The sequence below is a fragment of the Astatotilapia calliptera genome, chromosome 13, assembly GCF_964374335.1.
Source record: "Astatotilapia calliptera chromosome 13, fAstCal68.1, whole genome shotgun sequence".
In the NCBI taxonomy this organism is placed as follows: domain Eukaryota; kingdom Metazoa; phylum Chordata; class Actinopteri; order Cichliformes; family Cichlidae; genus Astatotilapia; species Astatotilapia calliptera.
In genome coordinates this window covers 5,589,076-5,614,654 of record NC_137434.1, presented here as the reverse complement: position 1 = coordinate 5,614,654, position 25,579 = coordinate 5,589,076, and the positions used below count along the sequence as shown (strand labels likewise).

The window sequence follows — 25,579 nt, the reverse complement described above, 5'->3', positions numbered from 1 at the left end:
GGAAAAACAAATTCTGTAAAAAAATAAACAAATTGCCTAAAACATTAGCAGCTTTCCAATGTATTAAGGATTGATTGCTGTAAGAAACATATTTGATTTCTTTATTCATACTTAGCTGAACATTGGGAATTTGTTTTCGAATTTGTTGCCAGTGCCAAATTTGCAATTAAAAAAAAAACACAACTTGGTGTGCCTAACATGAAGGGCAGTCTTACCCAGGAGGGGAGCCTGTGTAAAGGTGGAGTAGGAGGTTTGCTGCCAGGTGTGGTGCTATCACAGTCTGACCTCTCTGAGCCCATCTTTGTCCCAGGTTCTGATGAATTTGGTGCGGATGGCACGGTGGTTGCTGCTTGTGAGCCGGGAAGGATTTCGGGAACTGTGGCTTTGCCCGTTTCCATTCCAACCTCCTGCTGTGCATCAACATCAGTTTCCTGAGGCTGGAGGGGGCGCAGCATGCTGAGTGCATTACGCGTTTGGCCATGTGCTGCCTCACTGCTGATTGACGGCTGGCTTAGGTGTTTCTTGGCCAGAGACACGTTCATCAACCCGAACCCCGTAGGAGTCCTCAGACGGGGCTGTTTGGGTGAGGCGGGGTTGTCTTTTGGATCCTGGGGCAGGTTGGGCCGTTTAGGGGTGAGAGCTGGTGTGAGGATGGGGCTGGGAGTGTTAGGTTCACTGGAAGATGATGAGGAGTCAAGTCTCTGTGACTGGAATCGTTTGTTGAGCTCCTCAGAGGTGCAATCCTCCAACTTAACCGTGCGTCCCTCCTCCTCGTCATTCTTACACCCTGCTAGTGTTCCATCTGATGGCTCCAGCAGGCTAAAGCTGGGGCGCTCTGTACGCTGCATGTCATCGTCAAACAGAGAGCTGCTGTCGTCTGAAGCTGTCAGGTAGGTCTCACTGCTGGGCCGGCTGAACTCCAGAACACACGCTCCGCTTCTGCTCTCACATACTTCTTCCTCCACTGATGCAGCACTGGAGAGCACAGACAATACGCGGCGGGACTCGGGTCCAGATGCATTGCTAACAGAGCTTTCAGGTGCACCGTCATCCTCTAGCGGAGAACACAGCAGTCCAGTTTGGCTCGGTTTATGGACTTCACCATCTGTCACTGATGAGGATGTCTTCTTACTACTTTTATCTGCCAAAGAAAGCATAAAAATGTGTAATAATTTCACAGCTGGTGGAGCACTAAAGACGAAGCATTTGAGATCTTTCTAGATTACAGATTACAATTTAAGTGAACTATGTATTTCAAAAAAAAGAAAGAAAGTTAAATAATTCAAATTAAATAAGTTAATTGAAGGATTTGTTCCTCTGGGATAGTTGCCCCCTCTCTCTGATCTAATTTCTCTCCCTCATTTATTTTCTGGTGAATTTGCAAATCTACGCTAGTGCTAATGTTACAAACAGAAATACATCTGACAGCTCGGGTGGAGGCAGCATTCACCATGCAAACCTGACATCTGTGTTGCATCTGACCAGTGCAGTGTGCAAAAGCACAGGAATAATCATTTACTGTCAGATCCTGACTCATCCTTTTCCTGTTTGCCCTGTAATGCTGTGTATTAGTTAAAGTGAGTATTATATATTGAAAGACTCAGATATTAATCTTAAGACACTTCTGATCTTCTGGAGTCTCATTAACTACATTTTGACAGACATTTCAATGTAAAACTCAAAAACACTGCAAGGCGCTTTAAAAAGTATTTTTATTGACCGCATTTTATATTATGGCTGACTTGCGGGATCTGAAAGTGAATCTAAATACATATTTAATGAGGTCTGCAATAATAAGTGTGTTCACGGGCCAGATTTACTAATGCTCTGCACCACAGCAGCTTGTTAGAAGTCTGGTTATTATTGTAATGTACTGGCTGTATCTTTGTCTGTAAGTTAGACCATTTTTTGTAGATCACCTGCAGAACTTTCCAACCCCATTCGTGCAAATCTGCAATTGCGGCATCACACAAACTCCCCCCAGTTAGTAAATCCTCCCCTATGTGTGAATGCCTTTCCTGTGGCTTCCCTCCAGGTTCCGTTCTGACCCACCTGACACACATCACTGATCACTGAGCAGCAGTACATTAACTCCAGCTCTTCAACCCACTTTTAGCCCCTCTTCAGGGTGTTTTTCTGGACCTTTGTGCCCAGGAACACCATCTAGTAAATGCTTTGTTTTGACTAAAGCTTTCAGCTCTTCCTCTACAATACTTGGTTTATGACCAAACACAAGGAGAACCAATTCTTGTTCTCATCAGCCTCTGCTATGCTGTGTGTTTATAGCTAATTAGTGAGTGTTGGCTTTCTAACACACTAAAACCAGTTTGGCAAACAATGTTAATACAATTCCAGCACCACATTAAATAGATCTGCACAATTATGACTGAAGAATCTTAGTATCTCACAGTTTAACTATATTGTTTCTTCACATTCTTACTCTAACTATCAGTGATGTTATTATGTTATATAACTATCACACATTATTATTATTATTAAAAGTCTCCAAATAGCCCATAAAATACTCCAGTGGCAAATACTTTCCTTAATACAGCATGACTATGACCTCACTCAGATAGTTACCATCCTGTGTCCAGCTCTGCCCCAGAGTCCCATCTAACCACTCACAGATGCTGTTTTCATTATCCATAGCTGCGTGACTGTGTGGGGACTTACCCGTTTTGTCCCTGGCGTCTGTCTCCCCCTGTGTGCTCAGGGTCTTCTGGGACGGCGCTGGTCCAGTCAGGACCTGCGGGTTCTTCCCTCTCACCTGAAAGCAGCCGAACGTCAGGCTGCTAAGACGCTGGGCTTCACCTGGCCTACACAGGGCTCCAGCTCCACCCTTGCACTTCTGCTCAAAGGCTGCAAAAGCAGCAAACAGTCATGCGCATACTGCAGCGTGTGCTTACAATGTATTAGCATTGATAAATCTGTATTTGCTAGTAGCAGGCATTTAGGAGTTTTAACCTGCATAAATAACTTGCATGTTAACATGTTCCAACAAAGTTCCAAAAGCTTATACCTTGTATTTGTTTTTGAAGCTCCAAAATCTGAGCCTCCTGTTGTTTGTTGGTTTCTCTTAATGCTGCATTCTCTACCTCAAACTGAAGCACAAACATGTTCTCAGATAAACCAGCAACCACATTAAATACTTTAACTTATCTTCCAGATTTCCGTGTCTTTCTTATCTGTGTTTTAGGAGCCTTTACAGCTGACGCACACACAGATTTACCTCTGACAACTTCAGCATCACCCACTCTTTGATCTTAGCTGCCTTCTCTTCCACCGCCTTGGCATCTTGAAGGCGGAGCTGTTTCTGTTGAAAGAAGTAAAAATGAGCCGTCTGTCTCTCTGGGTGAATATATTTTGGAATAAGAAGGGCAGATTTAGACGAAGCGAAACAGAGAACAAGGGCGGGGAAACATAAGTGAACAGTAAGGAGGTTAAAGATGGTGTTCATAGAGATAAACGTGGTATTAAATTTAAAAAAAGGGGATTATGAATTACTCCACTGGCATCGCATCTGTTGAAATTCTTTATGCGTGTGCTTTTTCTTACCTGCTCCTCCAGCTGCTGCTCCAGCTGTGCGATTACATCCTCCTTCTCCTGCACTAACGCCTGCAGCTCCTGGCACCGCTGAAACAGACGCACCTCTGAGTCTCCAGACTGACCATCTGCTGCTTTGAGCTTCTCCTCCATCCACTGCACCTGGAATCATCACACATGTACTCACATAATCGCATTCCGACACGTCGAAAGGAAAGACAAACAAACTTGTGTTTCTGGTCCTCACCTGCTGCTGAGCTGTGAACGCCCGTTTCTCCGCATCGATCACCTGCGTCTCCAGTTGTTGAATCTGGAAAAGCAAAAGTTTATTTTAACTGGACTTTAAAAATAAATAAATCCTAATATCTTACTAGTCTTGTTACATGTTCACACAAGGACCACATAAACATACAGTAACCCCGTCTGATCTAAAATTAGTAATCAGTTTCCTTTCAGTGATCCAGACTGCAAATGTTTGCAAATGCATGGAGATGAAATATCCACTCCACTCGAGCCTGAAGCCAAACACAACAGCACCAAATAAAGACAAAGAAAGTCTTGCATGCCTAACGAGAACTCCACTCAAGATAACGCTGCCACGCTAGAAAGGAGCAGATGCGATTCAGCTGGGTTCTGTTATTCGAAGGAATGCTATGTTCAGATAGATTCACATTCATTTGCAGCCATTTTTAACACAAACTACTGAGATGTTAAGCAACCTACAATGCTAGTTTATTTATCTTCCTCGTGATGAAGATAAGGTGTCATTCAGTGCACGCTGAAACCAAGATGGCTGCTGATTGGGAAAACTGTGTTTGTTACTCTTAGCAATCCAACAAACATCACGAAAAGAACTTAACATCCAAAAGATTGGTTAAGACTTGTATCTTCACAAAGAAGTTTTGCTTCATTTTGTGTGAGTATTTCCACAAACTTTGAAGTTTAGGGTCCCTTTCTTTCATCACATGTGCTCTACAAGTAACACCTGGCTTATTGGATTACCTGGAGCCTGGAATTAATTTTGTCTTCTAAGAATTTAAATTGGTGATCAAGAAACATGACAACTAAGAGGCTAACAGAAGATATTGAAGAAGTTAAGAAGTCTCTTAACTTCATGTCAGAGGAATTGAGTAAGGTGGTGAAACAGCAAGCAGGACTACTGGACTTAATTGAAGAAGTAAGACAACTGAAGATTGTGATTAAGGAAAAAGACAAGAAGATTGAAGAGCTGGAAAAAAGAGTTGAAGATTTGGAGCAGTATACAAGAATGGAAGATGTGATTATTTCTGGACTGAAGACAAATCACTACACCTATGCACGGAGTACAGCAGGTGACAAGGAGGGGGAAGATGCACCAAGAGCTGAAAAGGATTTGCTTGAGCAGCAAGTTATTCAGTTTTTCAAAGACAAAGATATTCTTTTGGATAGCAAAAACATAGCTGCATGTCATACTATTCCACAAAAACATACCAAGATGCCAACTATCATACTACGATTTGTGAACAGGAAATATAAAGTTGAACTGTTAAAGATGGGAAAGAAGTTAAAGGGAACCGGCGTATATGTGAATGAGCATCTCACCAAGAGAAATGCTGAAATTGCACGACAGGCAAGACTATTGAAGAAGGAAAGGCACATCCAAGATACCTGGACCAGGAACTGTAAGGTATTCATAAGACTTAATGGGACACCAGAACAAGCTAAAGTAATTGTTGTCAGAGACATTGCAGATCTTGAGAGATTTAAACAAAAGAAATAGAGTTCAATGTAGAAAAGAATTGTGTTGCTGACTGTGATATGAACAATATCTGATAAGTGTGAGAAAAATAACTATGCATGTGAATGTGTGAACAAAAAAAGGCAAAAAATGGAATATTTTGGATCTCATGATTATAAATTTTATGAGTTGGACAATAGTATTGATCCAGATATCCACCTCTATCAGAATGTTGATATGACATGTGAATATTATAATGGGGAAGAGTTGGATCCCAAGATAAAAGGTTTTTCATTAATCCACTTTAACAGTCGGAGTCTTTACAGTAATTTTTCTAAAATCAAAGCGTATCTTGAGCAATTCCAAAATAAGTTTGCAGTGGTAGCAATTTCAGAAACATGGTTGAATGACGACGAAGAATTGCAAGATGGACTAGAGGGCTATGAAATGTTTTGGCAAAATAGGAAGAATAGAAGAGGAGGAGGTGTTGCTATGTTTGTTTTTTCACATCTTAAATGTAAAGTTGTTAACAATATGACTGCTGTGATTGATAACTTGATGGAATGTTTAACCATTGAAATTCAGGTTGAAAGCTCGAAAAACATATTAGTTAGCTGCATTTATCGTACACCTGCATCCTGTATAGATAGGTTTACTAAAGAAATTTCTGTAATATTGGAAAAACACAAGGAGAAGGTGACTTTTTTTTGTGGTGATTTTAACATTGATCTATTGAAGGCAAACGACCATAATAAGACTTCAGAATTTATTGATACAATGCTTAGTTTTGGATTCCATCCGTTGATTCTAAAGCCGAGCAGAATAACGATGGATAGTGCCACTTTGATCGACAATATTTTTGTCAATAAGATAAACGGCAAGATACATAGTGGACTGTTAGTCACAGATGTAAGTGATCACTTGCCTGTCTTTTCAGTGTTTGAAATGAACAATCAACTTCATTTTCAAGAGGAAAAGCAAATGGATTACAGTGGTAGAATAAAAACACCAGAACAAATTGCGGCTTTTAAAACAGACTTAGAAAATTATGACTGGCAAAAAGTTTATGTGGAAGACACTAATGATGCATACAATGCGTTTTTGGATATATTTTTGTCAATCTATGACAGCCATTGTCCAATTAAAAAGTTTTCTAAAAATTATAAAAAGAAAAAACCATGGTTTACACAAGGTCTGGAAAGAGGCCGTAAAAATAAAAATAGGTTATACAGGATTTTTTTGACACATAGAACAAAGGAAAATGAAGACAAATATAAGAAATATCGAAATAAATTAACATCTATTATGCGATACGAAAAGAAAAGATATTATGAACAGCTGCTTCAAAAACATAAAAGTAATATTAAGGCTACCTGGAGTGTATTAAATAGGATAATAAAAAATCAACATAATACATGTTCTCCAACACGTATTGTAACAAGAGGTAATGTAGTGATTGAGAATACTGAGAGCATACTTAATGAATTTAATGATTACTTTGTTAATGTAGGTCCCAACTTGGCAAAAGAGATTTCTGTACCAGGAGGAAATGATGAAGTAGATTCTACTTCTTGTAAATGTAACTCAATGTTTCTTGGTGGAGTCTGTGAGAGTGACATTGTAGAAGTGGTGAGTAAATTCAAGAGTAAAAAATCCACGGATTGTGACGACCTTGACATGTCGCTAATTTAAGAAGTTCTTCATAGTGTCCTTCAGCCGTTAACATACAGTGGGGCAAAAAAGTATTTAGTCAGCCACCGATTGTGCAAGTTCCCCCACCTAAAATGATGACAGAGGTCAGTAATTTGCACCAGAGGTACACTTCAACTGTGAGAGACAGAATGTGAAAAAAAAAAATCCATGAATCCACATGGTAGGATTTGTAAAGAATTTATTGGTAAATCAGGGTGGAAAATAAGTATTTGGTCAATAACAAAAATACAACTCAATACTTTGTAACATAACCTTTGTTGGCAATAACAGAGGTCAAACGTTTACTATAGGTCTTTACCAGGTTTGCACACACAGTAGCTGGTATTTTGGCCCATTCCTCCATGCAGATCTTCTCGAGAGCAGTGATGTTTTGGGGCTGTCGCCGAGCAACACGGACTTTCAACTCCCGCCACAGATTTTCTATGGGGTTGAGGTCTGGAGACTGGCTAGGCCACTCCAGGACTTTCAAATGCTTCTTACGGAGCCACTCCTTTGTTGCCCGGGCGGTGTGTTTTGGATCATTGTCATGTTGGAAGACCCAGCCTCGTTTCATCTTCAAAGTTCTCACTGATGGAAGGAGGTTTTGGCTCAAAATCTCACGATACATGGCCCCATTCATTCTGTCCTTAACACGGATCAGTCGTCCTGTCCCCTTGGCAGAAAAACAGCCCCATAGCATGATGTTTCCACCCCCATGCTTCACAGTAGGTATGGTGTTCTTGGGATGCAACTCAGTATTCTTCTTCCTCCAAACACGACGAGTTGAGTTTATACCAAAAAGTTCTACTTTGGTTTCATCTGACCACATGACATTCTCCCAATCCTCTGCTGTATCATCCATGTGCTCTCTGGCAAACTTCAGACGGGCCTGGACATGCACTGGCTTCAGCAGCGGAACACGTCTGGCACTGCGGGATTTGATTCCCTGCCGTTGTAGTGTGTTACTGATGGTGACCTTTGTTACTTTGGTCCCAGCTCTCTGCAGGTCATTCACCAGGTCCCCCCGTGTGGTTCTGGGATCTTTGCTCACCGTTCTCATGATCATTTTGACCCCACGGGATGAGATCTTGCGTGGAGCCCCAGATCGAGGGAGATTATCAGTGGTCTTGTATGTCTTCCATTTTCTGATGATTGCTCCCACAGTTGATTTTTTCACACCAAGCTGCTTGCCTATTGTAGATTCACTCTTCCCAGTCTGGTGCAGGTCTACAATACTTTTCCTGGTGTCCTTCGAAAGCTCTTTGGTCTTGGCCATGGCGGAGTTTGGAGTCTGACTGTTTGAGGCTGTGGACAGGTGTCTTTTATACAGATGATCAGTTCAAACAGGTGCCATTCATACAGGTAACGAGTGGGGGACAGAAAAGCTTCTTACAGAAGACGTTACAGGTCTGTGAGAGCCAGAGATTTTCCTTGTTTGAGGTGACCAAATACTTATTTTCCACCCTGATTTACGAATAAATTCTTTACAAATCCTACCATGTGGATTCATGGATTTTTTTTTCACATTCTGTCTCTCACAGTTGAAGTGTACCTCTGGTGCAAATTACTGACCTCTGTCATCATTTTAGGTGGGGGAACTTGCACAATCGGTGGCTGACTAAATACTTTTTTGCCCCACTGTATATTTGTAACAAATCATTTCAAACTGGAATTTTTCCAGATAAAATGAAAATTGCCAAAGTGATCCCACTATATAAAACTGGTGATAAACAGATTGTGTCAAACTATAGACCGGTATCTTTACTGCCTCAGTTTTCAAAGATTCTTGAAAAACTATTTGCAAACAAACTAGATTCTTTTATTGATAAATATGATTTATTGAATGATCATCAGTATGGGTTCAGAAGAAATCGCTCAACATCTCTAGCTGTGATGGAATTTATTGAAAATATTGCAACGGCTGTGGATGAAAAACAGTTTGGAATAGGTGTGTTCATTGATTAACGTAAAGCCTTTGATACGATAGATCATTCTTTACTTTTACGGAAGTGTGAAAGGTATGGTTTAAGAGGTGTTGTACAATTTTGGTTAAATAGTTACTTGAATAATAGGTTCCAATATGTGAGTATTAATAACATGAAATCTAAACTTAGAAAAGTAACTTGTGGAGTTCCGCAAGGATCTGTTTTGGGACCCAAGTTATTTTCACTTTATATAAATGATATTTGTACAGCCAGTGATACTTTAAAATATGTGATGTTTGCTGATGATACAAACTTATTTTGCTCTGGAAAAGACATAAAGAAATTACTGAAAACAGTGGAAACAGAACTCATGAAGTTAAATAGATGGTTTGTAATTAATAAACTATCATTGAATGAAAGTAAAACAAAATTTATGTTATTTGGAGGTAGTAAAAGTAATATTAAAGTAAAATTGAATTTAAATAATGTTGAAATTGAAAGAGTATATGAGACAAAATTTTTAGGAGTAATTATTGATGATAAACTTTGTTGGAAGCCCCACATAAAACATGTGAAACGAAAATTATCCAAGTCTATTTCTATTCTTTATAAAACAAGAGATTTTTTGAATAAGAACTGCCTTTATTTATTGTATACTTCCCTTTGTTTGCCTTATATGACCTACTGTGCAGAAATTTGGGGGAACACATACAAAACATATTTGGATTCAATATTTAAATTGCAAAAAAGAGCTATTAGAATAATAAATAAAGTTGGATATAGGGAGTCCACCAACCAGTTTTTTGTAGGATCATCTATGTTAAAATTCATGGACATTATATATTCTAAAACTTTAGAAATGATATATCGTGTGATGAAAAAGAATGTTCCAATTTGTATTTTAAGTATGTTTCAACTAAGAGATGGAAAATATGATTTAAGGGGGTCTTATAAGTTTGAAATGCCTAAAGTGAGAACCAATGTTAAGTATAGATGTGTGTCAGTTTTGGGAGTGAAATTATGGAATGGACTTAATGATGAACTGAAGATGTGTTTTTCTTTGTCATTCTTCAGGAAGATTTTAAAAATTAGTATTATACAAGGTTATAGAAATTTGGTTTGTTAAAAAAAATTTTGTGTTGATTTATCATTGATTTCTTTTCAAACTGTTATACAACTTATTTATCAATGTTATTTATTTTCTTGGTTAAGGATTTGATTATTTCTATGGGGGTAAGGGATAGGATAAGTATAAGCCATAAGGCTTCAGCCTATTCCTTTTTCGGTTTCTGTTTGAGTACTTTTATGTAAAATTATAATCTGTTGTTGTTGACTGAAATAAATTTCAATTCATTCATTCATTCATTCATGAACTTGTAACTGGGAGGCTAGGGATGGATTAATTTGTTTACAACATTGTTATAAAGTCTTTTCATGGCTGTAGAAGTGCTGCATATAGCGCCTTTAACCATTACATAATGGTGATGAGGTGCCAATGTTACAAGTAGCCCTTTGTGTGCTAAGATCACAGCACTACATGTGGAAGCTAGCAGGAGTGTGCTAAAACAACAGCAAAAGGTCACATGGATTAAACACACGCACACACACACACACAGACATGAGATTTAAAAAAAACCTGTGGGAATGAGCAGCGAGACAGAGGGATGACTTGATGAACAACATTCCTCTGAAATTCCTCAGCTCAGAGTGCCGGAAGCAGCGTAGGAACCACTGTCTTCTGAGGAAACTCTCCAACCTCAGAAGCTTAGAGCAGGAAAATATGCAGGATTATAGATGGAAACTGTCTGCGTAGCAACCACCATGGCAAAAATATTCCTCGACATGTCCACATATGTACAAAATGCATTTAAAAAAATTAATCTGTAATTAACATGTGGTGTATAGTACATGTACACCACTGCTCCTTTTTATTAATAATAACAAAGAGAATGGACTGGCATCACTTTCCATCCATTATCTTCTGCTTATCGAATTTAAGGTTGCACGGCAACCATAGGGCAGGAGGTGGGGTAAACCCTGGACAGGCCACCAGTCTGTCACAGGGCTAACACAGAGAGACAACCATTCCCACTCACATTCACACCTACGGGAAATTTATTATCACCAACCCCACTAACTCCATGTGGGAGGAAACTAGAGGACCTGGAGAAAACCCACACAGACACAGTGGGAACATGCAAAAAACATTTTTTGTGGGGTAAAGTTGAGGCAATTTTATCTGTTCACAGGAACAATGAACGGGGTTTCTGTGTGCTGAACATCCTTCTAATACTGTATGGATTGCAATGTAAGTTTTCTTGAAGGACTTAGATGTCTCCATCACTCGCTTAAAAAATATGTTTTACAATTATTAAAATTTTTATATTTTTTGAGGAAAATGTATCAGTTGCTTTTATGTTAATCAAAAATGATTTCTTCCTTTAAAAGTCTAATAAAGTATCATTCTATTTGCAGCCAGCTCACACACTCGTGTGTCACATCAGCTATGCGCTGTGAATAGCTCCTTGTCTTATGTTACTCCGTAGAAATCGACAAATTAGCACTTAAATTAGTAGCTGCCATATCCAAACTTGATGGAAACCGCTGTGAAGAGCGACATCTGTTTTTAGCCTGGAGACAGGCATGGCTGAGCTCCAGTTTTCCCTGCTTCTGTTCACTTGTAGAGACCAGAAGAAGTGGACCAAGCTCAGGCCAAAGCCGGGAAGCCACACCCTGCCAGACACCCACACTGTTTCCACCGCGCAACGTTTTCTGGACCAAAGTGGAAGCGAGGCCTTTTACACAACCGCTGTTCCACCTGACATTTGAACAACATTTCACAGAAGCGGATTCTAGGAAGAAGAATTTATAGGATTATGTCACTGCGTTTCCACATATGGAAAAAGGCTGTGGGTGTATTCAACTCAGTATTTGGACAGTTGAGGTAGAGCTTTTGCACATCTGGTTTTTGAAGATCTATTTTGTCCTGATAAAACTGACAAACTGTGATGAATCCAACAATAACACAGATGCTGCAAACTTTTCTTCACCTACTGCTGCTGTCCCTGTGAACCTCAGAAGCATTACTTTTAAGGATTACTTTTACTACAGGAAAAAGCACATTGCGATGAAGAGCAGACACGAATAAAGGTCAATGCGTATCACACACAAATGCACAGTCTTTCTCTTCCCTATATAGATCCTCTGCTGTACCACAAACGACCGACCACATGTGCCTCTCTCAATGACAGATATAGCATCTGGCTGAGCACGCCATGTTAATTACAGGCCATGTATACTGTAGGCTACAGCTGGAGTCGACACGCACATGGACTTTTACGCACACACCACTTAACAGTGTATACAAAGGCTTAAACACATTAACTGCTGCGTATCAGAGCATTCGAGTAAGTGTGTGTTTGCTTCATGATGTTATATATAGGATGAACCCAACCTGGGCGTGTGTGTGTCACATCCTGTACAGCTCACTTAGGACGGGATAAGAGTAACGCCTTGCTACTCTCTTTGTATTCAGGCACAATACACAATACTGCTATTGCCGCTTCATCGCGTCCGGCCCTGGCGCTCACGTACACGTGATCTCTGTGCTCTCCCTCAGCCTCAGGTCTATCACCTCTGCAGTCGACTCCCCGTCCAAATGCAAAATCTGAAATCCAGTTCAACTTCCATTCCTGGAATTCCACAACTGACGCCCTGTGGCCAACCTCCCCCTGAACTCGCTCCATCCATCCATCCCTCCCCCACCACTCCATCCGCAAGCCAGACAGCCAGCTCACAAAGCCTCTTTCTGTAGGCTGCGACCCACAGTGCTTACCTTACAGTTAAAACAGGTTTAACACCACAGACTTACACCAAGTATGGTAACTTGCACCGGGGGCTAACGCTGACAAAGACTTTTATTGACAGATAAAGTACAAGCAACTAAGTAAGGACATATATTTTACATTTCATAGGGGATCTAGAACGTTCATTTCATGACAGTCAGTTCAGAATAATCTTAATTATTATTTGAATGGTTCTGGCAGTTCACACAAAGTCTGAAATCAGCTGTTTTAGCTTCTGCTTCACTTCAAGCCATTTTCTTCTGATCAGGCGGGTGGGGCTTCTGTGCTCCCAGTCAGAGCTGTGTGTGTGTGTGAGATGGCCATGTTAGTTCTTTAGCTCTCTGTGACCTCAAACAGACCGAAGAGCAGGAAAAGCCTCTGAAACAGACCTATTAGAGCATGCAGTATGCAGCTTTTGGGCCACAGGAATTACTTGTACAGAGTTTGACCTCATTATATGAAACTTTGACCACATTTACTATGAGGATCCACCACTGTAACAATAGATATATGATTTAAAAAAATATAGCAATGCCAGTTGGGCTTCCCTTACAATCTAACAATAAACTCTAGTTCCTTTGGCACACTCTGGGGCAGGCACATACCATAGCTGTCCAAAAAACAGAACCCCAGCACGTGCAAAGTGGAGACGGACACGCATGAGGAAAAGCAACATCTGTTTGAAAATGTTATGGTTAGCCGTAGGCATCTATGTGGCTGTGACTGGGCAGCCAGAGACTAAAACTGCAAGCGGATGTTTATGTGTAGCAAAGAAGGAGCGGAAAGCTTTGTGCGCGGTGCTTAAACTGAGACACTTTCTCTCATATCACATCACTGATTGGTGTCTCAAATCTGCATTTTGAGGCATTAAAATTAGCATTTTGGGCCCCACAATGATGTTTTCTTTTGAATAAAGTTATCAGATAACATTTTCGAGGGTCGATAGTATTCGCCCGCTCAAACACTGACCTTTTTATAGAGCCATAGCAGAAACCACTGCTGTGCAATGATGTGGAAATCTTGTCAAGGTCGAAGAAATCATTCGGCAAAAAGGATATTTTAAAATATTTTGAAATGAAACCTCAAGCAGTCAGCAAAACACTGAGTTCTCACTTTGTCTGCAAACACAACAAGGACCAAAAATATACGTTTCTGGACAAGAACTACATCCAGAAGACCAAAGTGAACACTGAATATTCTTGGAGCTTGAGAGATTCAAGCTGTTTAACAGCAGCTGGGAAATACTCAGCTGTACCTTTAAATAATGTTAAGTAACAGACAGATAAAATATTAAAGTGTCAAATATCAAAATCTAAACATAAACATCTTGGAGGGGATGTGTTTAGGGTGACCAGATATCCCATGTGGGACTACAGACACACAAATACTAACAGAAAGAATAGCATCTGAAATAACAAACAATGGTCTTAACTGTAATTAAAAGAGAAGAAGGGAATCCACAAAGACAATCACATAAAGCCATGGAAACAATGGTTTGGAGGATAACACATTTATCCGACTATCCAAGCCTGGATAAATGGGAGGACTGTGTCAGGAAGGGGATCTGGCAGGAACCTGTGCCAAATCAGAATATGGACCCATATACTGTGGCAACATAATATGTGTGTGTTTATGTATTATCTTTGATATCCTAACACGTCTGACGCAAACATACTCTTTGTTACTCCGGATCCGGCCGTGCTTACAGCACCACACAAATAACTTGTCAGATAATATAATTAAAACGCTCCAAACAGCCAACAGGCCCATTTTCAAGGTCTGAATTGGTGAAGCTGGGGCATGTGCCAGTCAAGTGGCCACACCTCCCTAACTTTGACCACTAATTTCACCTCCTGTCTGTTTTGATTTTATCGCTACTTCATTTTAACATTTAGCATCCTGTCTTTTTCTTTTCCAAAACTTTATAGGGAGGTTGAGAATCTCTCCTGAGACAGACACACAGGCACATGGACACAAGAGAAGAAGTGAATGAATGCATTACTTTAAAAAAAAAAAAAGGAGGGTGAAGGCTGATATATAGAAAATGTAACACACATGGTCGCTTTGTCTTCATAAGGAGATGTGTAGCCTACTGTTACAGCTGAGAGACCCCGCTGGCCAAAACCAACATGCCTCCCAAATCCAAATATCTGTACACACACACACACACACACACACACACACACACACACACACACACACACACACACACACACATTTACTAAACTGGGTATTTCCTCCCCTGGGCAGTTCAATCCTTACACAAGGCTTCATTTTTTTTCTTCCTCCCCCGTTTTCCCTCTCAGTCACCTCATACAGGCTTTCTAGGATTTCAGTAATTTGAAAAGTCTACCCAGACTGCCGTCAATTCATTTCATGCTCCAGTTTTGTGGAACGGCAAATTCAAAACCTTCGTTATCCTCTTTCAAGGTAATTCTGCAAAAAAGAGGGAGGAAACCTACAATAAGAAACACAAGAAACTGCAACATATTGATGGTTGATCAATAATAAAAACTATAACAAAAAGGAAAAATAAATATAAAATAAAAAATGGGCATATATTGTACCCACTGCAGATGTAATTATCCATGGCTCCTTAGTTTTCCTCTTCCTTTGTGTCTTGAATCCCTTTCCTATTACTCCTGCATTCCTCTCCCAAAAATGGTCATTCTGACCCCTTAACCCTTCCTCTACAAATTTTCATTCTGTTTGCGTGTTGATACGGACGGCCTGTCGTATTACACTGACCCGGAGCAATCCAGCACAGCGTCTGCTCTGACTCAAGCCTGAATGTTCTGCAGCTGGATCTGCGTGAACATTTCGATACAGTAATAAACACGAGCCACTGACCCTGCTGTTGTCTCGTTTCCATGTGTTTCCTGTTTTATTTTGAAGGTTGCTCTGAATGTGGCGTTCTGTGCTTGTAGTTTTCTCCATTGCCATTTTTCCCGTCTTTGTTAGTGTTAATTCAGCTGTAGATTTTGGTCCGTTTCTCTTTTCTAAAGTTCAGCGTCAAAGTTAAACTTTGGTTCAGTTACCGGGGTAACAGACTGTTTCTCTCTGGCTCCGCCCATCCTGCTGCTGTTGCAGCGGCTGACTGACACTCGGTTTTATCTCATTGTCCATAAAGTATCAAAGCACATTCATTTGCAAAAGTTTACTTTTGTACAAACACTGAAATCCCAGTTAAGCAGGAGTTCTTTTTGTACCTTGCATTTTTATAACCACAAAGCAGGCTGCAGACAGTGTAACTGCATTCTGACTGCACTTCATATGAAAAAGTGTCCACACATTGAAACATGGCTATTAAATTATGTCGAACAGAGCTTCTAACGTATATTTCAGGTCCATAACTAAACTGTATCTGACCTGTTTCTCCATATTTTTATTCTCAGATTCTGTCAAATATAAAATTAGGATTCGGGCTCCGTCTAATGATTCCCACTGAAGTTGGATAAATGGTGATTACGGACAATATAAAAGGGTCATATGTTTTACTGATGACAGAGAGGTCCAGTCTAATTAAATTATAACATAACATAAATATCACAGTCCACATGGACATCCACTGATGTTGGTCGGCTGGATTAAAATGGAGACTCCCCTCTTTTTTTTTTATCCATTGCCAGAGTGAATCACGCACGCTCAGCTCATACTCGGGGTTGACTGAACTAACTCAGCTCAGAGTTTGATGGAATAATCTCATAGTTTGTTGAACCTTTTTCAGGAACAGCACTTTCTAGATCTTACAGTATTACCAGCATTTTACCTCTTTCAGGGTTATATGCCACAACCTGCGATCTGCCTTTATGCACATGCTGCAGTGCCATCAATACATCGGAAACAGTAAACAGTTTTTTTTTAGCACCAGTTATTTGGGAATCTGAAATGTAGAATGAATCACTGCTCCTAATTAATTCTTTTAAACCCACTCCTCACTGGTTTATGAGTCTACCTCTGTGAAGCGATATTAGGGGGATTTTGCAGTGACGTGCATCCGCCCCCACACGGCTTTAAAAACAACAAGCTCGGGCTGAGGCGGTGGGAGCCACAGCAGAGAAAAACACATCAGCAGGGGTCTGGATGTTAACGTGATGAGCTCAGAGCATTACGAGGTCAGTGAAAACATGTTGACCGGTCATTACACAACAAAGCCACATGAGCAAAGTCAGAACACATTACACAGTACGCGTACACAGCATTTGGACTGCGCTTAAACTTTTTATCAAATAAAATAAGTGCTTAAAAGGGATCTGAATGAGACTGGGAATTTTAAAGGATGATTCAGAATCATATTTGTTTGTTCAGATTAAACTTATTTGGCTTTACTTGAATACTAACATGTGCTTTAGGGTTTGTTTTTTTTCCTCAATATCATTATTTGTGTTGGTGTTTCTAGAAATGCTGCTGAACTCTGACTGAACTCTGGATCCTTGGGAAATGACATCAGTCATCTTTGGTGTGCAGTCAAGACTTAAGGATTACTGCTATTCTTCATCAGATTTAGAGCAGTCATACTGACCAAATATTACAGGGTGCTGAGCAACAGTTTAATGCAGGATAAAGGCTTTGTTGATGTCTACCAAGATTACACACTACAGCTGCCTCTGTCGTCCCCATCAAGACCAAGACCAAGTCTGCTTCTGTTCTCAGAACTGGCTTCCTAACAGAACTGAGGCTGAAGGGGACGAGACAACTAGAGAAATAGTTAAAAAAATAAGAAAAAGCTTAACAAATCCCCTGTAAAATTCCTCCGTGTGGCTACGTAGCAAAAAATAAGTCAGTGGAAGCTTCCGATTGATTAAACTGATCCATGAGGTAACTTAAAAAAGCATTTTGACCCCCCTTTGACAAACCGCCGGCCTGTCTGTGGGTAGGCTCCAGCCCTCCTGTGACCCTCAGTTAGATAAGCAGTTAATAAAACTGAGTGATGGATGATTTCTAACTTTACTACAATTTCCTCAATTTTTCAAAATTTCTGTCAGGCGGATTCATCTCCCTGATTTCACCTTATATTTTGTTTTTACACGGCATGTAACCTCCAAAGAGCAGAGCTAGGATTGAGTAAACACACCAAAGAAGAAAAACACAGTGCATGTTATGGTGTGTTTAACAGTGTGTTTTCTACTGCTGAGTGGAAAAAGGCCGTAAACCTGTCAAACAGGATGGATAGAGCCAAAAATACACGGCAGAGACTTTCACATGTGCTACGTGGGCTGCAAAAACCCACCGAAGCCAATCTCTCTTCCAAGTCTCTCCGGGAGTTTGTTTTGCTGTCCAGCTGAGCTTACTTTGAGTCTGTAATTGACTGGAGCTGGGTCAATCCCATCATGCACTTCGTAGCGCAGCCCTGTGGTCAGACTGCTGTTTACATTAGAGCTCTAATCAGCATCCCTGGAGAGCCGCTTCAGATCTAGGCCACTGAGCAGTTTGGGCCTGCCCAGTGTCGGCCAGCTGGGAGGGACGGCCCGTTCTGTGCCCACCAGACACACCACCACTCAGTTTGAGAATGCGCATCATCTTCCCATACATGCGAGGACCTTCTTCCCTTTCCCAGAGATCATTTGTTATAGTGTGTCAAAGCAGCACCACTTCCTTTGTCTGTTGCCCTTGAACATAAGTTTGTTTGCATAATCTCTGATTCTGAAAGAACTGGACAATTTACTTCTAACTAACTAGTTCAAGTTTAAGTTTAAGTTCAAGTTTAAATTTATTTATATAGCACTTGTTTAAAAACATCAAGTGTTGACCAAAGTACTGTACAACAAAATGGACAAAGCAGAGGACATAAAAGAAAAACAGAATAGTGTTTTAGAAGAGAATACAACCATAGAAAGAATAATGGTAACAAACTAATGATGAATCAAAAGCCAGAGAATAAAAATGGGTCTTTAGACGGATTTTAAAAGTATCCACTGTCGGGGAGGACCTGATATGCAAAGTATTCCACAGTTTGGGGGCAGTCACGGCAAATGTCTGGTCTCCTCTGTGTTTTAGTCTGGACCTAGGGACAACCAAAAGCATTTGGTCTGCATACCTCAAGGATCTTGGGGGAGAATACCAGGTTAGGAGATCAGCAAGATATGTAGGGGCTGGTCCATGCAACGTCTTAAAAACAAGTGTTAAGACCTTAAACTCAATTCAAGAGCTGATTGGCTGCCAGGTAATGATGCAAGTATAGAAGATATATGATCTCACTTGCGTGTGCCAGTTAGGAGCCATGCTGCAGCGTTTTGGACTAGCTGCAGTCGCCCAACTGATGACGAGGTAACACCAGAGCAGAGGCTACTACAGAAGTCAAAGCAAGACGAGATGAGGCAGCTCTTTCTCTTTTTCCTGACAATACTTTCCTTAAAGATGTAACACATTTTGGGGTAAACTTAAAAAAGGCAGCGATGTAAAAGTGAGTTCAGGAGTCAAATGTGACAGGAGAGTTGGAAGCAAACTATAATGTGATATTTAGAATCCCCATATACCTGTATCTTTCTCTAAATGTTGTTAATAATAAACAATGGCAGCAAGACACATAGAATTAACAGCTCTACATGCTGTTTTTATCACTCTGACCTTCAAATTGGTCTTGAAGGAGAGGTCAAAGTCTGCTAAGTGTTGAGTGTAATACTACAAGATACACAAGCCACCCATGGGAAAAGGATAATCATTGGATCCAGTGTTTTATTAGTAATGTGTGTTTTAATTCAGCATTATCTTCAAACAAATTCCAGTTAGGTTAGGCGACTGGATATTGGCTGTAGCCGAGTCAACTGACAGTCGCTTTTTTCTTTCCTTTTCGTCCTCTTTATTTTGGTATTGCATTGGTCTGCCTTCTGGACAATTCAACACTACAAAAAATGTAATCTGTCACAATACAGTCTGTGATCATATTTGGAGTATTCGTTCACTGACGAGCTCATCCTTCAGCTTTAAAACCAAATTAATCCCAATTAAGGGAGTTTTCTCTGAAAATGTCATTCGCGTGCCGCATACACACATCTGCTAAAAGACAGCCAGTCTCTGTTTGTTGGACCGATGATGGCCAGCTGGGATATTTTACCGTATCATTTCCATATGACAGCATTTTCAGCATTGCCGTAATTCGGTATTGGCGTCACGTCTCTGCTCTTTCAGATACAACAAACTGTATCTGCCTGTCAATCATCAGCATAGCTTTTCTTGCAAAATAGCTTTGCACCCGTTCCTTTGACCGGGGTTATCTCGCAAAGATGAATGTACTCAAGCCAACCTTGTCTGCTGTGAGCTCTCGGATCTTGATGATCTGCACTCTGAACTTCATGAGCAGTGCTTCCAGGACCACACACTTCTCCTTCCAGTCCTCTTGGCTCATCGCCTCCTCCCCCTCCGCCATATTCCTCTGAAAAATACCCTAAGCAGTGAGACACAGAGTGTATATACAGTACAGTATGTGTAGCAAAACATTTTTGTGCAGACATTTAACATTTTTACATTATCTCCATAATAGCAGATGAAGAAACACAGACATGAAAGAAAATGGTCAGGAGGCTTGTTGTTGACCAGATGTGTTGGCACCAGCCAGGCAGCACCTGAAATATTCCAGGGTGTAGCCCAGCTGGACCAGTGTGGGCAGTGGGCGTATCACTCACAAACAGGAAAACAGCTCTATTAGTCCAAAACACCTCGACACCCTCCCCAAAAGACACTTGTATCACATTTTCCACGACTAATGTAGGAAAACAGGCAGCAGAGAGAGAGCGTCTGTGATGTTGGATAGAAAGCCTGGGTTTCTCTCTTCCTAGTAATAACCTCTCATTACCAGCCTGGCCTCCTCGCAAAGAGACTACAAGCATGTGTGGAGGAAGGCCATAAAGTAGTTTCCACAGGCTTATTTCTGCTGCCTGTTTGCTGTGGTAAACACTGACGAGGGGAAAGGAATAAAACGAGTCTCACTCCACAAAACAAAACAGGACGAGGGACTGAGGGGATGGAGTTTAATATGACAAAGCTATAAACGTTAAGAAATGCTTTGTATTCTAAATTTACATTTCACGTATCACACATTTATCCGCTGCTATCTCATTAAATATGCTGGAATTTGACACTTGGTGTTTTTATAGCAGTTGTAATATTCAAAATGTTTCTGTTTAGCTACAACACCACCCTTCAGCTGGTTACATATTGAAGGTAAATAAACAACATCCTATTAGAATATTAGTCATTATTTGCGATATTGGAGCACACATGATCTTAAAGCAAAAATGACCCCTAAAGCCCGGCTCCCAGTGTTTTCTTTTGCAATCTTTCTCTCAGACTTCCTGTTGGTCAAAGTCAGAATCAGCACACACAGACACAATCGGGACTCATTTGGATGTGGTGTGCTGATGAAGTTATTCTGTTTTTATAAATAAAGGTTTACAGGACATCAAATTGACTCTGATGGAATAAAATCTTTTGACTGTTTAAAAAACTTATCAGCTGAGCGTAACACGTTTCAGAGGTATATACACTGATACGTCACTTACATCTACATCTTGCTTGTTGGCTTGGACCCACCTGTTCCCATCACAACCGCCTTATTGCATAGATTCTACAAAGTGTTTGAATCAAGCCCCAGCATTACACAGCTGCTGCAGATTTGTTGGTTGCACATCTATGATGTCAACCTCCTGTTCTTTCCACCTCTTCCTAAAGGAGCTCTCTTGACTGTGGACACTATTTCAGTGCAGTGAGCTACCTCACTTCTCAGTTAGAGATGATTTGAGATTCGTGACATTGGTGCGTTATCCTGCTGGAAGTAGCCATCAGGAGATATGCACACTGTGGTCAAAATGTCCTCCAGACCAATACACCACCAGCACCAGCCTGAACAGTTGCTACAAGGCAGGGTGGATCCAAGTTTTCATGCTTGTTATAACAAATTCTAACCCTGCGGCAGTGGAAATTGAAACAAATCAGACCAGACAATGTGTTGATGCATGCTCAATAATCGGTAAGAAAATCCCCAAACGTATTCAGACCAGACAATGGTTTTTTTTCTTTCTATTTTCCAGTTCTGGTGATCCATTTTCATTACAGCCTCTGTTTCCTGTCTGATAATCTGATACAAGTGGCACCCTTAGTAGTCTTCCACTGCTGTAACATTCAAGGCTGGATGTGTTGTGGTTTCGGAGATGCTCTTCTGCACACCCTGGTTGTAACGAGCGGTTATTAGAGTTACTGTTGCCCTAATATCAGCTCAGAGCAGTCTGGTCTTTTCCTCTGACCTTTGACATGAGCTCATGCCTCATTTGAATCACCATTGAACTTCAGCAGGCTATCTTGACCATGTCTACATGCCTAAATATACCGATTTACTGCCATTTGATTAGCTGATTAGATATCAAACAGGTGTACCTAACAAAGTCACCAGGGAATATATGTCATGCTAATTTAAAGCAGAGCTGCAGACAGTTACATTATTCAAATAGAGTTCAAATACGTCCAATATTATCACGAACACTAACCTATTTGAATATTGAGGTATTTTTCCTCTTATTAAAAACCAAAGTCAAATAAATGACCATGTTTACTCATTAACACCACCCGTATCTGACTAACCAAACTGATCCCCTTATGCCATCCCTTAAATGTCAGCATCATGTGCTAGTTTGTTGCACCTCACACATTTCACTACAGCTGTCTGAGCTCTAACCTTCTTCTTTCAAACATTCCTAATTTCTGTCTTGGACTAGGAATTTCTTTCTTATTTTCTTCCTTCGTTTGAAAATATTATAAAAAAAAAGATTTTGTAAATTATTAAAAAAGGGGTTCATCCTGTATACTCTCATCAAAACAACTTGAGCCCCAAATTGAGCCTCAACAGTTCTGAGTTTAGTTTCAGGTTTGTGTTATTTTACCAAACAATTATTACTATTATTAAACAATCAACAATTATTACATATGGTAGTTGTTGCACAAGGTTTTTAAAAAAACTTTTCAAGATGAGAAATAAAAACATACTGTTACTTTGAGCACATGAACCCCAAAACCTAAAGCCAAACAGCATGTTTTCTCACAGAGTAGCTGTTTGATTTGTCAGAAAGCTCATCCTGTGACTGAGTAAAGACGGCTGTGACTTGCCCAGTTTCCCCGACTAACAGTCCATCTACTTTCCCAAGTATTTCTGAAGAGACTCAAAACAGTTTGTAGCAGTCAAGAAAACCGAGGTGATGAGGTGCAACAATGTCTGTGGTAGAACACTTTCTAAGGGATATTTTAAACATTTGGTTTGTGAGTACGTTAATGCGGGGTGACTTTCAAATATTAAAAGTTAAACTTATAATCTTTTTTTAAAACAGCTATTAATTAAATACATAAATAGCATTTCTTCATTTCCCTACAAAAAATGGTTTTATTAGTGCTGATAAACAAAATTCATTAGTCTATTTAAGTTATTATCAATTTGACATGACTGTTAATGCACATTGCTGCTAAACCGTTATTAAAATAGATAATTCATTTCCTAATAATTAAAACCATCCATTTTCATCGACTTACCCTTAATAATATTAATGTAAAGACACTTTACGAGGAGCTTCACGTCATGTCGAGTCCAGCGCTTCTTTATCTGCTGTTATTCCTCTGAAGAAAATGCTAATTCATGGCTTAAAACGATGAATTTCTGTCTTTCCCAGAGGTTTTCATTGCGCTTCTCGGGCAAAGTTGGCGAAGGGCTGGCGTTTCTTTTAAAGGTGTGGCTTCATCAAAAACGTCCAATCAAAAACTAGGTAGGAGTTGCTCAGCCGCGCCGGAAAGGAACGTCTGCCTTTGATTGACGTGTGTCATCCACCAATAAAAATCCCGAGCGCCACTTCTCGGGTAGCTCAGTTTCTGAGGGCGGGCTCAGACATTTTGTCGGAAGTGACGTCTACTATGTGCGGCATGGCCCCATGAGCGTCAGGCATGCGACAACACCATAGAAAGCTCAAAAGGTTTGGTGTCAAAGTAAAAGTTTGCTGACATAAAAGTACACATTCAGAGTCTGAAAGTCAAAATTTTGATTTTTACATTTAAATAAAAACAAAAATATTGCTAAAGGTCACATATAAGCTTTATTTTGTTTGTTTTATTGGGCACGATATTTAATGGGTGTTTTATTCTGAAAAAACGTTTCGGAAGTAAGAGGTTTTAGTGCTGCTTGACACTATTCACAGCTACCAGCTGAAGCTGAAGGGCTCAAGTGAGTAAAGCACATGCTGAACAGAGTTAAATGCTTTTCACATTTAATTTTGCGGGCGTGTAGAGCTGCTCTAGTAAAGCCGCGGTTTGTTGTTTTGTTGTTTGAGGGTTTGTTGTATCGGTCTTGCCTTTCATTTTGCACGTGTATTCAGTCTCGAGCAGCTAGCAGTAGTTGGCTAACATCTAGCAGCAAGAATTTCAAGCAGTAAATAAGCTCCTATTTTGTTTGGTTGTTTCTAAATTATGTTTGTATGTTTGCTCCTCACACAGAGGCAGAGCCATGGTAGTGAAAAAGAAGACTTCCAAAGTGGAGGCTGTGGCGCTGGATGAGGAGAAACTGCACAAGCTGTTAGGTAAGGGAGTAAAAGTACAAATAACTGTGCCTAAAAAGTTATTATAACAGTAAATAAGTCTCATCATACATTGCAGGTAGAGCAGTCACTGTGTGTACCCTTCATTGGATGTTACGCATGTCTTATAATATTTATTTTGACCTTTTCCCAGCATCCCTCTCGGTTGATGGAGGAGAAGATGGAGTCAGGCAGGTTGCCCAAACCCTGCAGTCCTGTTTGGAGCTGACAGAGCCGGTGCAGCAGATCCAGCTGGTTAAAAAGGTCTGTCTGGTATAGAACGGTATGAATAGTGTGATAAATGGACTGGTTCTTATATAGTGCTTTTCTACTCTGCTTGAGCATTCAATGCAACTAAGACTAAGATATCCAAGCAAGATGTTAGCTGCAGATCGTTTAGGTCTAGTAAGTGGTAAAGTGGAACAGATGTGTGAGATCAGCGTATGTCGGTCTCTCCGATACTTACACGTCCCATGTTTCCTGCTTCCAAGACCTCAGCTGTTCACTTGCTGCCCGATTCATCCCACCCTTTGATAGGTACCACTGTAAATGAGATCATAAATGTTTTCACTTCTCCAGGTTTTAATGTTTGTTTGTTTTCCATACTTCATCAGGCAGGGTCCCAGCTGGAGGCACTGAGTGATGAGCAAATGGGCGGAGTTCTTTTAGATGCTTGTCTACACACGCTAGCTGTGGTCTACACCTCCCTGCAGTCCAAGAACCCCCTCCGAAGAGCCATTGCAAGGTAGACATATGCTTCATTTTCTTTTATATTCATTTGTGGACAAGCTGAGCCTGAGCAGCTGTTTATTTGTGGTTTTAAGGGAGAAGATGTAAAGAGGCCATAGTAGCTGATTTATCTTTTCTCTTATGTGTCTGTTTGTTCTTCGTCAATTCTGAGGCCCTCAGATAAATAACTTGTCTGTGTTGCACTTCTCAGTGCCTTGGGTTCAGTACCAGCTTGGCTTCAGGAGCAGACTGTGAGCTGCTTGGCTGGTTGCTTGTCTGATTGTCTTTCCAGCACGTATTCAGACCGGTATCCCCACATCGTCGACTCCATCACTGCCTGTCTGGATGGCTTCCCTCTCGGTTAGTGTTTACTTTTGCTCTTTGTGTGATCACTGCTAATATCAAACAACAGTTCATGTGCTATAAATAAGTACCAATCACGGCAAAATTGTACATCTACAGGTGAGAGCTGCATTAACAAACTATTACCGGAAGGTTAGTATCCACCTTATCTTAACCTGCTTTAACTTCATGTATTTTTGAGGAAAGCTAATGTCTCAATCTCATCCCGTTGAGTCCTCT

At 40.4% G+C, this 25,579-nt stretch overlaps 2 protein-coding genes across 3 annotated transcripts in view; one reads left to right on the top strand and one right to left on the bottom strand.

The window, feature by feature from the left end:
• The window catches only part of plekhh2 (pleckstrin homology domain containing, family H (with MyTH4 domain) member 2), a 39,838-nt gene extending 16,402 nt beyond the window's left edge, over positions 1-23,436 (bottom strand). Inside the window, exons 1-8 of one of the 2 annotated variants that reach the window (XM_026190299.2) lie at positions 23,238-23,436; positions 19,969-20,109; positions 3,794-3,856; positions 3,559-3,708; positions 3,233-3,316; positions 3,023-3,104; positions 2,677-2,862; positions 216-1,141 (exon numbers count right to left, since the gene is read on the bottom strand). In XM_026190299.2, coding sequence (XP_026046084.2) covers positions 216-1,141; positions 2,677-2,862; positions 3,023-3,104; positions 3,233-3,316; positions 3,559-3,708; positions 3,794-3,856; positions 19,969-20,091 — 1,614 coding nt within the window. In that variant the 5' untranslated portion in view covers positions 20,092-20,109; positions 23,238-23,436. The remainder of the gene's footprint in view (positions 1-215; positions 1,142-2,676; positions 2,863-3,022; positions 3,105-3,232; positions 3,317-3,558; positions 3,709-3,793; positions 3,857-19,968; positions 20,110-23,237) is intronic. The other variant, XM_026190300.2, reaches the window with a different exon arrangement.
• Positions 23,437-23,847: 411 nt separating this feature from the next.
• Positions 23,848-25,579, top strand: part of thada (THADA armadillo repeat containing) — a 119,448-nt gene continuing 117,716 nt past the window's right edge. Inside the window, exons 1-6 of the mRNA XM_026190295.2 lie at positions 23,848-23,919; positions 24,189-24,271; positions 24,423-24,532; positions 24,883-25,013; positions 25,209-25,357; positions 25,460-25,492. Of these exons, the coding sequence (XP_026046080.2) occupies positions 24,199-24,271; positions 24,423-24,532; positions 24,883-25,013; positions 25,209-25,357; positions 25,460-25,492 (496 nt within the window). The 5' untranslated portion in view covers positions 23,848-23,919; positions 24,189-24,198. The remainder of the gene's footprint in view (positions 23,920-24,188; positions 24,272-24,422; positions 24,533-24,882; positions 25,014-25,208; positions 25,358-25,459; positions 25,493-25,579) is intronic.